The sequence below is a fragment of the Nipponia nippon genome, unplaced genomic scaffold (genome assembly GCF_047370975.1).
Source record: "Nipponia nippon isolate SJK-2023a ecotype South Korea unplaced genomic scaffold, ASM4737097v1 scaffold_10, whole genome shotgun sequence".
Lineage (NCBI taxonomy): Eukaryota > Metazoa > Chordata > Aves > Pelecaniformes > Threskiornithidae > Nipponia > Nipponia nippon.
In genome coordinates this window covers 25755394-25772248 of record NW_028262291.1, presented here as the reverse complement: position 1 = coordinate 25772248, position 16855 = coordinate 25755394, and the positions used below count along the sequence as shown (strand labels likewise).

General features: G+C 37.9%; 1 protein-coding gene across 3 annotated transcripts in view; it reads right to left on the bottom strand.

Annotated features, from left to right (window-relative positions):
• The window catches only part of EXT2 (exostosin glycosyltransferase 2), a 79642-nt gene that overhangs the window by 26174 nt on the left and 36613 nt on the right, over nucleotides 1-16855 (bottom strand). For all 3 annotated transcript variants that reach the window (XR_015701900.1, XM_087746014.1, XM_087746015.1), the window contains exons 8-9: nucleotides 15209-15340; nucleotides 3328-3517 (exon numbers count right to left, since the gene is read on the bottom strand). Coding sequence is in view for 2 of the 3 variants with exons in the window: in XM_087746014.1 (XP_087602140.1) it covers nucleotides 3328-3517; nucleotides 15209-15340 (322 nt within the window). In the remaining variant the exon portion in view is untranslated. The remainder of the gene's footprint in view (nucleotides 1-3327; nucleotides 3518-15208; nucleotides 15341-16855) is intronic.

Sequence of the window (16855 nt, the reverse complement as noted above, 5' to 3'; positions counted from 1 at the left end):
TTTTATCTTATGGAATGTTGCATTTGTTGAGAGGTGCAGCATCTTAGATTTTATGTAATATTTAGAATAGAATATTTCATTTTTATTCTGTTTTCCTGTTAAGTCCTGAGTTTGCTGGGTTTCATTACATAAAGGCATTATTACAACTACATAAGCATTCATTTAAAAAAAAACAAAACAAAAACAAAACCAAAACCCAAAACCCAACATTAATTTTAGAATTTGCATGTACTTCAAAACGTTCCATCCTAGGGACAGATTCCCTCTATTTCCTATACATACTGCTTCAATAACAATGTCATTTTCAATTATCATTTTTTTCTGGTCTTGACAGGAAAGAAAGGAGCAGCCACATGTTGTATTTGTGTGGCACGATGCCAGCTACATCTCAGGAGACCTAAATCCAATTCTCAATTTACCACACATAATCACTAAGGAAGACAACTTGATGTCCTTCACCCAGCCCTCCCACTTATACATGCAAAACAAAACAAACACACAAAGGGTGGCAACAACAAAAGCCAAGATTTGCTTCTGTACTGAAATGTGTCCCTTACATGGAAAGGGCCAGGAAATACAGCACTTGATGCTCTAGGAGGTTAAGTGCCTCAGCTTTACTATAACCAATTAAAAGCGAATAGCCATAAAAGTGCAGATACTACCGTGGGGTAATAAACCAGACTTTATCAGTGACAGTGGTGCACATTACAAACTTCAAACTCATTCCTTGCTCTAATCCATCAGAAAATTCCTGGCTTTAACAGGCTATAAACAGCAGAAGCTTTGAAGTCCAAGGATTAGGATCACTAATAGACAGACTGAACGAGAGACTGGCTGAAGAGCCAAGTGGAATGCCCTGCATGGATCTGGAATAAAACAAGTTAATTTAATCAAACTGACCTCTCTCTAGCCATAAGCCAAGAGATTACAATGGTTATAAGAGCAATAAAGGGACAAGGGACACTAGAAACAAACAGTTATTTGCTTCAATGCAATTCTTAGGCTAATGTAAGGACAAAACTGCCTACGCTTTCAACTGTGCTCTCAAATCCACAATTTTAAGCTCTACAGGCAAAGGCTTTTTTTTTATTTTTTTTTTAACTAGTTTATGACTTAGTGGTAATCAAGGCAGAAAAAAATTAAACACACTTTAATTTTCAAGAATTTCTAAATGCAAGATTAATAGAATGATTTAACAAAAAACATCACTATAATGATTTATTTGCTTTGACTCTCCTGTATCTCAGACTCACTCAAGGGAAATGTGGAAACAATCCATTTGGGTTAAATCCACCTGCATTCAGTGCGCACATAACTGAAGGTAACACTAAGCATTTTTGCTTTTAGAAAAAAAGCTTCTTACTGCAAAAATTCCAGTTATCATCAATTTATATGCAACACTTCTCACTCTAAAGGACTGCAAAACATTTAATAAACCACTAAACTTGAGGTGTTTAGTACAGTATTATTACAGAACACTTTTTAAAGCAAACAATAAAGCTATTCTGCTTTAAACTGGAGCAAGCTGCCAAAATGGTAAATGAGCCAAGTGAATGGTAGCAATAGCTGGGCTCTGAGAAGCTGTTGGAAGATGGTAAATTGAGACAAGTGGTCAGGGATTAATTTTTACATTGTATTTTGCCATGATGCAGAATAGCTAACTTTGAAGAGTGGAAAACAGCAGCAGCTGAAGCCTCTGAAAAGAATTATAAAGCAAGGAGTCCTAACGACATGCTTCATTCACTACGGAAGACAGAAGAATCCACAAGGTTCTGTACCATCAAATCTGGCATTTTTTTGAACACATATTCCTAGAAGGCACCATTTTTTCTCCCACAAAATCACCACATTTTCAGATGAGAATGACAGATTCATATGTACAGCATATGGGAAACAAACTCATTTACAGCTACTATATCTACAGTATTTAATCAAGAATGAGAAGAGGAGGCTTTAATTGCCCAGAACAATGCTCAGGATTTTAGTATTAGTGTTTGGAACTTGGAAGAAGCTCATCCCAGGAAACAATAAGCATGGAAATAAAATGAGCAGCGTTGGAATGGCTGTCTGGCACTGGAGAAGATTACCGCAGGCTAAGCTTAGCTACCTTCCTTTACATGGGGCAATGCCTCCTGCCTCTCCCATTTACTCCATGGTGATTTCATAGAGGAATTCACCAATGTCAGGACCTATGCTTCCAGCTGAGGACCTGGAAGAAGAGTAAGAGCAGCATGGTCTTGTGAAGCAGACAGCCCAGGGCTGGGAAAAAAGGGAGCTGGTGGGCAACAGAGCAGTCACGGCCCGTGCACTGGTGTTACATGGAAGGAGACAGAGAAACATGGGATTAGGATCTTGGGTTTGAAAATGTAGGCAGCAAGCTGTGAGGACTGGGCAGCCTGAGGCTGCGGTCCTGGCACAAGGGGATACAGTACAGCAGCATGCCAGGCCAGCAGATACCCATGTCAGCAAAGCACACCTCAGCTACTGAAAATTAAACAAATTAAATCAGATATTTACAGCACTGAGTTCACACTGGAGTCAATATACTTTTGAAACCAAATCTTCTTCCAAAATTCTACACATTTAAATCATTTGGGAAAAGGTCTGTGAATGTGCCCTCGTTTTACAATAACCATGAATTTAAAAAAAAAATTAAAATATCAGGCAGACTTCACCAGACTCACTCATAAAGACTATAAAGAGCAATACAGTATCATATGCATTAGAAACATTTAAAAAAAGGCACATATGTCTTGTCTTACTGGGCAAGCTGTAGCATTTTCACAAGATATTCTGGTGGTGTGGAAACTTCTTTTTAGACATCCAAAATATCCCAAATTTTCATTTCATCAGTCAAAATATTAACTTATTTTATAGCTCCAAGCATTCAAACTACTTTGCTGCTTTGAACCACATTTGCCCTAGAAAGTAGTCTAGCAGAAGTAGTATTCACTGCAATTAGAGAGTATCTACAGAGAAATAAAACCAAGCATTGACAAATGAAAGATGGGTCTCTCCTTACCACTCCCCCCAAAAGAGTTAAGGACAGAAATGTTTCTGTAACTATTGCATCTGTTACCTGTGATTCAGAAGTTAGCAGCACAACCACTGGTATCCTTTTTTCTTTTAATCTACTTTGGCTTTTCTCATGTCACTTTCAAAAATATTGCCACAAAAGAATCCAAATTTATTATTTTGAAAGTAACCATGAAATACTTTTCGAAGACATATTAATGACACAGCGGAGAGGCCATTCTGTAACAGGCACAAGTAGGCATGCTACCCTCAGTTTCACTCTCCTCCACCACACCTACCATGGGGTCTTACCTTCTGGTGGATTCTTATTCTGGTTGTTCCAGACAACTAACAATTTGGATAGACTAGGCACTTTAGACACCTCTGTGATGACTCGGAAAAGGCTCTCCACCCGGTCATAGGTCAGAACTATGGCTGTGAAACCTTGGGACTGAGGTGGGATCAGTGGAAGGAAGAGTGGGTTGCTCACACTGCTCCATTTCTGTGAAAGAAAACAAGAAAACAGGAAAACAAATTGATTGAAGTGACTTACCACAGTAGGGAGCAATTATTACAGTAGGGAGTAATTCCCACAGCCAGGACCTAACTGTCAGATTTGGAATTTGCTCAGATCAGCAGGCTGACTTTCCAGTTCTGGCAACAGTGGACTTCAGTGATTTCTCAAAACCTTTATTCCAATCTCTTTCTTAATTCAATTTTCATTTTTGCTTAGCTGTAACATTGCAAACAAGAGGGGCTTTTAAGTAAAAAAAGTGGAAGAGGCAGATAGATTTGTGGAGCAGGAAAACCAAGGTGAATTTTCAATCCATCTAGCATGACTGAATTCTCATTTACTAATCACTATTTGAAGACATTTATATTTATAGTCAGGACTCAATAAACGAAGAGAAACTTAATGAGCACTACAATTTCAGAAGCGAAAAAGAGTTAATAACAACAAAACCAAAGCAGCAAAAACATAAACCTGGCATAAAATGTGTACCCAAGCAAAAAAGGCAGAAGCAGGCACTAAGAGGAATAATGTACTAGCTTCCACAAAACTGTGTTTGTTCAATCATGTAAAACACACCTGTTGCATTTTTAAAAAAAAAAACCAACTCTCTGAAATTCATCTTTGCATCTCATGAATTTCAGAGAGTTATCTACTCCTCGTGAATTTTAATGAGGGCACCCCTTTTAAGACTTTAAAGGTCTTACTTCAATACACTGCCAGCATAAGGAAGCCAGCTCAGCTGGCAGAAGACAAGACAGACAACTAAATTCTCACTGAATGCGCCAAACTCCTTTGGAGCTGACAGCGTGGGGGAGGAAACAGTGAAGGGACCATTCGACAGAAATGAAAGCGCTGGCATTTCAGTCTCAACTTCTCCATTCCAGCTGATGTTCCAAGCAGGGGTAGGACAGAGAAGCAAAGGGAAAAACAAGACATTTTGGGACGAGGTGAAAAGGGGAGTTGGGAAAGCAGAAACCGAATTATGCTGTTTTGCAGGGAAGTCTTGAATCCTAGCCTGTAAAAACTATGAACACTCATAAGAGGTTAGTAACTGCCAGCAGTTTAGAAATACTGTGAGAATCTCCACCTAAACTCATACCATAAGCCTGCTTGTATCAGGAGGAAAGCAAGTTTTACAGACTCAGAGTTATCAGCTCATATTCGCAGGAAATAAACTTCGCAATTTTCTGTTTCCTTATTTAGTCTTTGGATTACTTTATACACCCAACAATCACCCTCCTCACGTTTAGTGGTTAGACACCTCTAATTAGAATAACTTCAAGGACAAGGAGAATAGAGAGCCTATTTACTAAAAGAGATCATAACATTTTGACCATCTTGGCAAAGGAGAAAAAAAATACGATGTGAATATGATTTCCTTCTATGAACACATCAACACTGAAGGAGGTATAAATATGTGAGATGAGAGAGAGACACTTAAAGTTAAGCACAGCACTGGCACACTGTTTTACCTAGGATGGTCTAAGGGTATGTTCCAGGCAGGGATCTGTCAATAGGAGTAATAGCCATTAGTAGACTTCCTGAAATAGTTGGAAAGACGGACTAGTGTTCAGCTACACATACTTTATCAAGTCTGGTTACAAGTAGCATTCAACATAAACTGTTTGTGAGGTTCCTAATGGAAAGAATGAAGTTCTAGTTTTTACCCAACAGGAGTAATAGGATAATGCAGAAATAGTAACAGCATAATATGGAACTTCGGTTCAGGGAAGGGCTGTGGCTACCTGTGATCGCAGAGGACTATGCTCAGTAATTCAGAAAAATATATATCCGTAACTTTAGCAACTGATAAGTGAAGGAACAAATCTGCTTTCAGATTATTACATTTTCTAAAACTAAAGCCTTTATACATACTTTTGCTAATTTTACAAGACGACTGGTGGCAGATGGGGACAGCCCTCTGATTTTGCTCCAGCTTCAATAATTCCTACAGCAAATCACAATCTAAATGTTACCAGAGCATAATCCATCTCATTAAAGCTTTACAGACTCGTTTCCACACAACCCCCACCCCAAGACTGCTATTACCCAAATGACCCTTGTAATGTTGAGCAGCTTCTTAAAACAACTTTCAGAAACCTCTTTTCATTAATACTTGAAGCAGAGGTTTAACATCATACTCAGTAGAGGCCAAGAAAATCTTACATTTCTGTCCTACAAGAAGAAATAAGTAGTAATCTACAGACAATGCCGTATTTATTACTTACGGGTGAGTATTGCCACCTAAATTAATGGCTCCCACTTGAAGTTTATCTAGCAACCTTTTCTCTCTGGCCACAGCACTTCCTAACAAATTACTTGCTATAATATCCTTGGAAAAGGATTATTCCTTTTCTGTCACCTAAGACTATTTTAGGTATTTACAGAAAAAAAAACCCACAGATGTACGTGTGCGAGCACATGCATACGTGACTAAAAAATCACCATGACTTCTCTTAAAAACCTAAGTTTTAGGTACGTGACTTAAATTCCAACTTTTACTACTTTCAGAAAGGCATGAAAAGTCTCCTCTGCTGGTTATAACTTGGGAAAAATAAGGCAACTTTTGAGGTGTTTTTGCTCATGCATCTACTAAAGGATGATGGAGGGAGGGAAAAACCTGTAGACACTCACTAATGGATGGACGAACCAAGTCTCTCATTTGAGAAAAACATTTCAAAAAGGCAATTAAGCATCTCCCAAGTGCCATTAAAAGCCAACCCCCTGCTGACTGCCTGAAGAGTGTGTCTACAGTCTGAGACCTATTGACCCCACTTTCTGCAGGAAATCGGGCAAATTCAAGCCTCCATAATTAGCTGAAGTCTTTCAGATTTCTGCTTGGGAAAAGCAAACCATACAGGCAATTAATTCAACAGCAACCTAATTAAATCTCCATTATGGCAGCAAAGCATGAAATGGATAACGACATAGGGATGGGTTCTCCAGTCACTGCTCAAGAAACCAAGTGGTGAAGGAACATTTGCTCCAGTCCCATCTTTATTAACATTCTTGACAGAAATTCAGAGGAACTTTCACTCTCAGAGAGAAGAGCAAACAGCAACAGTGGATTGATCAACCATCACCTTTCTTTGACAAAGTGCTGACACTCAGCTATGGGTAAGACAACCCTTCACTCTTGCCATCCCAGCTAATATCATTTGAGGAGCCGGGATAATTAATCTAAGATTAATAGGTTCTTTGCTGTGAATCATTTTTATGGGCAAAAAGGATCAAGTTCAAATGACAGTTTCCTAAGAGTAATCTCTTGTCACTTAAGTCTCGCAGTCTCAGTTGTCTGACAGCTCTTTGCAGTTCAAAAGAAAAGCCAAAGTAGTGGGACCTGAATGACAGTGAGAACTTAGGGATTAGCCTGAAGCTGGGGAGAGAGGAGAATTCAGGAATGGGTACGTATACAGGGAAGGACTCAGACTGCTGCAGCTGTCCTGTGCATGCTTTCCACAAGCGTGCATGTGTAATAATGCCTTAGAAATAAGGCACCTTCCTTTACTACAGATACATCAAATATTGTTCTCCCTTTTGGTTATTATAAACTGCTTACTTCTATTTTAGGAAAAGTTAATACATTAAGGAAAAAGTATCAAGGGAGTTGAATTCTCATTATGTGGGATGCTTAAGGTTGGACTCGATGTGGACTCTTCAGGTTCAAGTTAGCAGAGAAGTTTTAAACAGACCGTTCTTAGCAGGATACAGAAGTGAGATAGGTGGGAGCTTCAGGACATCAATGAACACACCTGGACTGAGAAATGGCCAATCATTATAAATGCTACAGAGCCTCAAAGGTATTGGCAAAACACCCGACATAACTAAGACAGGGTCCTACCCCAAAACTTCTTTTTTGGGTGTACACTGAGTACCATTGAAAGAGACTTGAAGAAAGACACAGCAGACACATTACAAACTGCATCACAGAATCGTCTCTAGGAAAACAAGGCTGTGTAAGATGTCACATATTATAGAAGAGAGTCAAGAACTTCCCAGCTATCATTTAGTGGGAAAACCCAGCAACAGCACTTTAGAAGAATAAAATTTCACTGCTCCCATGAACGAGAGTGTGGGCTTTCCTCCCTGCGTATTTTACTTTCAACAACTAGACTCAGTGCTTGTTTTAACCAACACATTAGTGAAACCACACAATTTGAACAACAGCAGCAGCTCACTGACTTTTATAAGCCCAGAGTAAGGACAACAGCATGTTGAACTTAAACAGTAGCTAAGCAGTTCTCCTACACATGTAAGCAAAGCAGCGATATATATCCCCTGCCTCTGTGCGTAAGGCTTTTTCAGCTGGGCTATTCTGAATATCAAACCTCAATGTGGTTTCAATTATGAATTACCAGACCAAAAAAGCGCCTTGATTTATTCTATTTTGCTCCAATTATTCATGATAAGTTTCTATTGAATACTTTGAGAAAGTATTTCATCATGCTTCCCATCCTCAAGTGGTCATAGGGCAAAACCAAAGGAATTAACCCTCTCTGCTTCTCCAGAGACAACCACAGTGCTTACACTCTGCAGAATCACAAGCCAAGTTGCAGTGGCCAGCCATCTCGTATTTTGATGAAGATTATAAACCCTCCTCAAAAACACTTTAGCCATAAGACACACAGGAGTTTCTACCTATTCCTTCCTGAGTGATGAAATCTGATACTGTCATGAATAATGAATTTTAATTGCCAAAATACATCACGTAACTATAACACTAAGTTATTCGGCATCTTTTTTTTGTTTAGCCGCTTAAATCTAATCAGCTGTCTGAGCCCTTCTGACAGAATCTACTGGCTGAACACATTCTTTGATACAAAAACTCAGCTTCAGGCTCATCTCTTCAACTCCTTAATTTCAATAACGTGTCAGAGGAATAGATTTGCAGTGAGAAGGGGAGATTTATCAAGAACTGAGTTAATATTTACAGTTGCCATAATACTTATGCTTCTTGGAATCCTTCCATCAATTCTATTGCCGTTCTTTTGTTAAAATAAGAATAATAAGAATATTGTAACATTATAATCTTAATAAGAATATTCAAACAATTGGAAAGAGAAACAGGAAAAGGATTCATGTTTCTCTGTGGGTTCCCCCCCCCCCATTGTAAGTCAATGTAGCAGTTCCTGACCCCAAAAAAACAGGGTATGACATAATCTGAATTGAGAAAATGGAGCTTAATATACCTTTCATGCTCCCAAAGCCAGAAAAGACAGGGACTACTGAAAAGATGACTTGTGGAATCCAAAGCAACAAAGTCCCCCTTTTTTTTTTTTTTTAAAAAAGTTAATGACTCTCATTACACAAAATAAAGCTGCACCATTATGAAGCCACAGGAGGCACCGGGCAGTGCAACAAACAACATAAGAACAACAACGATGAGACCCTCTCCTTTGGCCTGCAAAAATGTACAGTTTCTTTGGATGCATCTCAGAACCAGCTTTGCTAAGATTAAAAATGTCTCTCACTTCTATGTTTAGGTGTCTACTTCTAAGCTAAAGACAAAGCAAAAATCTCTTAGAGAAAATAAAACCCAACAGCATTAAATGGTTAGGTGTAGTCCTAAGAACTAAAATGTCACTCAAGTGAAATATATGAAATCCAGTTTCTGATTCTATCAACCAAATAAAAATTTGTTGTTCATGCCTCAAAGGATATGATTTACCATGGAAATAAACCTACACACTCGATACTAGCCACACAACATAGGATAACTGGATGTTATCTGTCACTGTGTAAGAGAAGAATCCTAATCTCTGGGCAGGTAAGTTAAATAACCAACTGTTAAATAATGTTTCACACACAGAAGAATATCAATATTTATAGCTGAATACATGTGGTATACTCAACTTGTCCATAATATCAACACTGGAAAAACATATCAATAAATTGAAATCTATTTAGTATAAGAAAGAATATCTATCTTCTAACATGGTAAATAAAGCAAGATTTCCCCCAGCTGATTGAAACCATCACACAAGGTAGCTGGAAATACAGCAGGAACAGAAACTAATATTGTTCAATGGAAAAAATACCAGATGTGCATTGCCTAGAAATGCGCTAGCTTGTTCTCATTTACAGGTAAATAAAAAAAAAGCTAATTTTAATATTTGCTTAATGCTTTGAAGATGAGGAAGGGTACTAGGATGGAAGTGCAGTTATAACAGTGGCATTACCTGGTGGCTGAAGGCTGTAACTAGTCAAAGAGCTTAGAAATAGTTTCATTGTTTAACAAGCGTCAACTGCCTGGTAATTGGCAGAAGCCCACAAAGTGTTCTGTAAATGAACATCCTACTTAGCCTTTGCTAAATGAATGGATTTTTTTGCACTAAGTTAATTTGGCTATTTTAGTTTAAACCAAATGATGGTGCTGTTTTCTGCCTCACTGGGAGAAATGAAATCTGGTATGTTTATTGTTCGGCATAGTGATATTCTCAAGTGATTACTAAACTATGGTCTGTATCATCCAAGGTCAAAGCTCAAAAGCAGCCCCTGACAGAAAAAAAAAAACAACCTCTAATGTTTTATAGGTCTACATTATAAACAGGCTTGAAGGAATTTCAACAAAAGCAACTAAATAAATCTGGAAAAACCGTATCTTACTCATTTTTCAGAAACCCATATATGTTAGCAAGGTATGAGGCAAAGAAAGAGGAGAATTTGAATCATCTACAAAGAAGCACAAGTGAGAAAGTAATTTACCTCTATTAGAGCATAACAAAGTACTCAATTGAAGATAACAGATCACATCTCAAACCCAGGTCACTAGGGCTAATCCAGCCCAAACCAGTAACCATCAGAATGCACACTGTAGAAGCAGTCATTTTCTGGCTTGCTTGAACGTAACTGATTGCTCCTGCCTCATGGATAATGGCTGGGCCAAGAAATACAAAAGGCATTAAACTCCCATGCTTGCAGCAAAAGACTGAGACATAAAGGACTCAAGTGGTCCAGGAATGAATCTCAGGCCCCGAAAACATCATTTGCCCCTCTTCATTAAAAGGAGTCTTGCAGTGCATTTTTATTGAAAGTACTATTCCATAACATATTATCATGTTATATGCTACTAGTCTTCCACTTCCTCAACAGGATAGTGGACGAGTAGGAAAATAATCCACTTTATAATGTATTTTTTTTCTTTAGAAAAGGCCAACAGTCTTCAGTCAACCCATACAAACACATAAAACTCTTGGATCACTTCCTCAATGTAATGTACTAAGAATGGATTTAACTGCATATGCATTTATCTTCTGTGTACCTTATAGTCCCTCCTGCTGGAAAAAACACCCTCCTGCACTGCTGCTGCATCCACACTGCAGGGAAGATACTCAGGCAACAGTCTCACTAATATTTTGAGCCAATATAAGCCAAACTAACGCCAAAAAAAGCAGCCTTCCAGCCACCCTGTCCTTCCCTTGCTCCCCCCCACCCCCCTTTTTTTTTTTTCCTTTTGCTGGGTAAGTTTTACATGAGGAAAATTATTTCAGTTAATTCATAAGCGAATTAGAAAATTCAAAAAGAAGGTAGCACATAGAGAAATCGTCATCCAACTGCAGAAGAGCGCAGGACTGCTTCTTTTGGCAACAGTACCTGCTTACAGTGGTTTAAAATGTTCAGGGAAACTACAGACTCAACACAAGGTGTTTCTTTGTGTTGAGACTTGAGGCATATCTGGGGAACAGGAATAAAGCTTATCTATATGCAGATCTAGCCATGAGCATGCCTCACTGATTTTAAATGCGTGAATATCACTTTCATGCTGACTGTCCAAGATAATAGCCATCCCCTCAGATAGAAACATCAATGTAATTTTGCCGAAAAGAGAATAATCATTATTATGTTTGCAGATATGTCCTAATTCCTAATCTGAAGTATCAGAGTTCAAAATAAAGCAAAGCGAACATCTTCAGAAAATAGCCATAAGTCCCTGATGGTCCTACTTTGCACGTGACATCAAACTTAAGGCAGCCTTTTGTGAAAGATGCAGCTTTCTCTTCATAGGTGTTACCAACTTAATTGAATATTTGAGGCTCCTAAAAATATTTTATCTAGCATACTTACAGGCTGTAATCTGTTAAAGGTTTGCTAACTCAGAATAGATTCAATTCTACTGTACTATAATCAAAATAATAAAAGGCAGTACGACATGAAATCATAGGAAATAGACTGAAATTAGACAATGAATCTTAGAACTGGATGCAAACTCATGAGGCTGCAATAGATCAACAAAATGCAGATTAAAACGTGCACTGTGGAGAGTTATGAGCTACCCTAATTGTCAAAGTAGAAATAATGTTGTTACTGCTTTATTTTACACTTGAAGCAGTTGCAAGAGTTGAGCAGCAAAACAATTAACAACCAGGACACCTTAGCGAGCTCTATTTTTCTGTTACTTCTCAGGCTCCTAGTGACATACTAAGCAAAATTAACCCCTATAAGCACACAAAGAAAAAGAAACCTTAAGCCAAAGAGACAGGCAGGTAAGCAACCATGGCCAAGGATTCTCTCTAGCTAAGGATTCTCCTCTGCATGATGATTTGCACAGACAGCAAGCTCTTCTTTCTGTTAGAAAGGTGTATTTGTCCTAGCAAGCAAGCTCATAAACCCATTAAAGCTGGCTTTTTCTGTATAAATATACCATAGGCAAATCCATGCTCTCATTTTCAAAATCTCACTATTCAGAGCACAGGGATCTGAGCTCTATTAACAGCCTTGTACTGGTTAAAGAAATTGCTGGCTAATTGCATTAAGCCCCTTGCCTTAAAATGGTGATTGCACCTCTGCACCTTCTGTTAACCTGCCTACAGCTTCTACATACTCTTTCCACAACTCCGCAGTCCTATCTAAACCACGTGTCGGGAACAAGAGCGTACAGAAGAGCACTGTATTTAATCCTTACTGACCACATCATCACAAGGAACAACAAGCAGAGCTAGAAGAACTGGGTGCTGAGCCAGCCGAGTTTGAAGGCAGAATACACATGGCAAGTTCTGGAGGTACAGCTCTGGCCAGTAACATCAGAATTTGTGACACCCAGTTACTTGCACATTTCACTGTGGTATTAATGTTAACTTGCAGGTGCTTCATTTTAACAGTTACCTATATCCTGGCCCTGGGGCCAACCTGAAATAATTTGCTTTAAATGCTTCGGTCTTGGAGTTTATTTAGAGAAGAATATGGCAATTTTCTTGTAAATGAGGAACACATTCAAGTCATCCTTAGTTATTTTGTCTTCGTATCAGAGTTAGAGGATACAGTTGCCATCTTCTGCTACCTCAAATGTACATATGTACCTGCTTTCCAACTATAATGTTTCATCCAGGCTTACAGTAACAGTGCTATGAGCGGACATGAGGCACCAGCTTAGATGAGAAACATACTCAGGCTGAAGTGGGTCATTATTCCCCTGACAAGCAGACACCAACTGTGGAATTCCGACTAGCACAATTATTTTAAAAACAAAACAAAACAAACCAACAAAACAAACCAACAAAACACTTTAAAATAATTATTAATAAATTTATTGACTTACTAAATTTACTAGCAGATATTGTATATATCATCACCTTCTAAATTGTCTGAAGTTAGAAATTAGCTGAGTCCTGAAAAATATGCTCCCCCATAGACTGCAACTGTAATATGCTCTCACCTCAAAGAGATAAAATATATTCACAAAAAAAAAACAAAAAATCAAAGATCAATTGGAGAAGGCTCCAGTTATTTGTTTCAAATGAAAGAGCAAGGGTTAAAACCAAACAGTATTAGCTGGCTTAAAAAAAGAAAAAAAAAAAGAAGAGAGAGCCCCATGGAAGGAAATTCTCATACATGCTCAGAGTAGCTATCAAAATCCCCAGTTAAAGATATCACAGGATTGTGTACTGCTGTTCTACAAATTTAACTGCTCTTGAACAATTCCTGATCTGAATTCTGTTTTCTTTAACTGACCCTCTAAGAAAGGGTCACAAGCGCTCTGTGTTGCTGGCTAATATGGAGCTTACACAGCCCATAAAGGAACTTTTAATGATGTTTCTGTTTTATATTGAAGCAAGAAATGAATTCATGCACATATTAAGCAATTTTCATAGACTAGGATAAACATCAAATTCTTTCAACTGAGACATAAAACCACCAAGGAACTGACCATTCGTGGCATGAGAGCGGCGCGATACGAGGTGTTAGCTCCAACGTCCTGGACAAATTCCAGCCTGTCTAATTGCAGTCAGCCTTCTAACTTTTCTTTGCAACTGCACACTGACACAATATTCCTGCCTACTCCTTGTACTGCCCTAGCACAGCATTGCTGTTACGTGTTCTTCCACAGTTTCAGAGTTCTGTTCTGTATGTTGCCATGTCTGTGGTCATAAACCTTCTGCTTAAGAACCTCTAGGTTCAATGACTAATATAAATATTTTTTTCCAAGCATATATTAAAAAAAAAAAAAAAAAGAAAAAAAAAAGGAGCCTGCTTGTTACTCAGAACAAGATTAGCTTCCCCAGAAATGGATGGGTTTCCAGTATAGGAGAGTACCCAGGAGAAGACGTTTGCATGTCCCCTTTAAAGACTGAGCAATCATAAAGTCATTTTCTTCATTTTACTAGGTGTTTCAAGGTGCTTGTTCTGCTAGCACAATCCGAAGGCGTTAAGATATTCTGATCCCCTTCTTGCGGAGTACGTACGTACTTCTTGTGCAGCTTGATTTCTTCCTTAAATATTGACAAGTGTCACGTTTGCTCTCTAGGCAATGATCACAGAAGATTACTAATGCCTTTGGCTAGGCAATGGAAAATCATTTTCTGAAACCCAGCAATGAGCTTCTAACTCTGTCAGCAACTGTTCACACTCTATCAGCCTGAAGAGTTTAAAGTAAACCACACTCTGCTCCTGAGCACTCCTACCCAGCTTTCAGAGAAACTCTCTCTAAACCATCATAAAGTGAGACAGTTAACAACTTTGATTTTATTAGTAAAACAAAACTATTTTTTTATATTTTGACACAGAGAAAATTAACTGATTATGAGTGAAAATCATCCGCAGGCTTTTATATAGTAAAAAATCACAACCAGCTGCTTGGTGCAGAAGGTTAATTAATACTCCAGTGTTTCTTCTTAACAGAGGTGGGTTCTTTTTTTTTTATTTTTTTTTTTAAGAAAAAAAATACCATGGCAAAACTTTGATCATCAGTTTCTGTATAAGAGAAATTATGTAGAAATAACATGGAGAAAATTGTAGGCATAGGAATAATTAGCTATTTCATCAGAATTACATGAAAAAGCCTTGCAGATTGTTTAAGATCATCAATATTTCCACCTACTATTTCCACTGCAGTTATTCACTTCAAAGAGCACTAAACTCACAATAAATTCAACAGAAATAAAGAAGTTTGTATGCATGCATGAAAAATAAATAAATATATAAACAAGCAAGCAATTTAGTGTGTGCAACAGCAGAAGTTAAAAGTTCACATTTCACTGTCAGGACATAAACCGAACTGCTAGTTATTTTGTCAGTTGTCATAAAATATATTAGCTTCATCTGTGCAAGTTACCAACACAACACATGCACACACAAACACACATACACAGAATTATTACCAAGTTTCATAGCACATACCTTTTATACGAGAAAAAAAACAAACCCACAATTTGTTTTATGGGTGAATCAAACGAATTTACTTACCACAGCTGGGGGATCATTCCATTCTTCATAAGAAATGGCAGCATATGGATAAATTCTATCATTGATAATCTGAAGAGTAGCAAGAGCAATTGCTTTCATTGATTGAAAATATGCTTCCCAGAACCACCTTGCCTGTAAAAAGAATAAAGTTCACTTTTACACTGCACAGATCCAGTGCTTAATAATCAATTTTGGCTTGCCATGCACAATCTGTTCCATGCAGTCTACAAGTCAGGTGGAAATTAAATTAGGAGGCATGTTTTCTGTAGCTAGGAAATTTCCACAGAGCCTAAAGGCTCAACCCCACCCGCCAAAAAAACAGGATTTAGGCCAATAAAAAGAAGCAGCAGCATTACTTCGCAAGTGATTAAATAGAATGAGAATGCTTGAAGGAATCAGTTACTTTCACACTTTTATCATAAAGGTTTCCTCTTGAAAAATGTCAAAAGCAGTTTGACCATCGAACAGAAGAAATTGCTGTTATACTCAGTTTTTCCAAGGCAGAATAATCCACAGTGCAGCTAAATAGCCAAATAAAAACATACAGCCTAAAAGGTGGAACTTAAAAGCCACCTTTTAACATCAATATTAGAGACAGCTCATCAGCTAGAGAATCTCAATACTCATGAACCCTACCAAACTAATACCTTCCCAAGTCTTCCAAAAACCAAATATTATTTATACAAGTAAATATTAATATTTTTACATGAAAGTACATGCATATGCCAATTTGTTACAATCGTTAATCTAGGCTAATTTATAACACAGGCAGTGTAAAACTGCTGAAACAAAGCATGTGATTTTCTTATACACAGATGCACTGAATTTCACAGATGAGTTCTTTTCAAGATGGTCCTGGATGGCAAGTTTTAATCTTGTCTCATTTTCTATGTAAGACAGAAATGCTGGAAGAAAAGCAGGGGTTTGGAAATGAAAATGTTGGCTTAGCTGATTCTCTGTTAGAGACATAAATATACTTTTTAAATGCCTAGAACCATCAAACGATCCTGTAGGACCCCATTCAACGCAGAAGGAAACGCGCTTTGCCAAGAAATGTAGTTCAAGCGTTTTGGCCCAAGAGATGTGAATTTTTTCAACCTAAATTTTCTTCGGGGAACTCCAGCACCTTGAAGTGTCCAGAAGGTAATTTAATTTGCAGTCTCCCTATGTATGGTTCAGTATCAACTATAAGAGTATGCGTTTGCATCTAGGTTGTAGAACAATTAAAACAAAAAACATTTTTTCGATAATTGGAAGCTTAAGAAGCTTTCAGAGCTAGAATACAACTGAAGACAACATACAAATTTGGGCAAGTGCTATTTTACTCTTGCTATGGATTCCTTTAAATGACAAAAAGGCCCTACAAGACAGGCTGGTTTTAATCATGTGCTGTGAGAATATTGAATATTATCATTTAGACTATTAAGTTACTGAAGGAATACCAAGCTTTTGGAGGTACAGACTTTAAGATGAACCCAAAATAACTCTCGTTTAGCTGTTGTTAACAAGTTGCTAGTGTGTCTCACTCTGCAGGTCACTACTTTTTAATAGAAGAGAAAGAGTGATTATTGCATGTACACTTTATGCTGGAGCATTCCTAGGCTAAGTAACAGCGTACAGGAAAGATGACAAGTAGGGAACATGCAA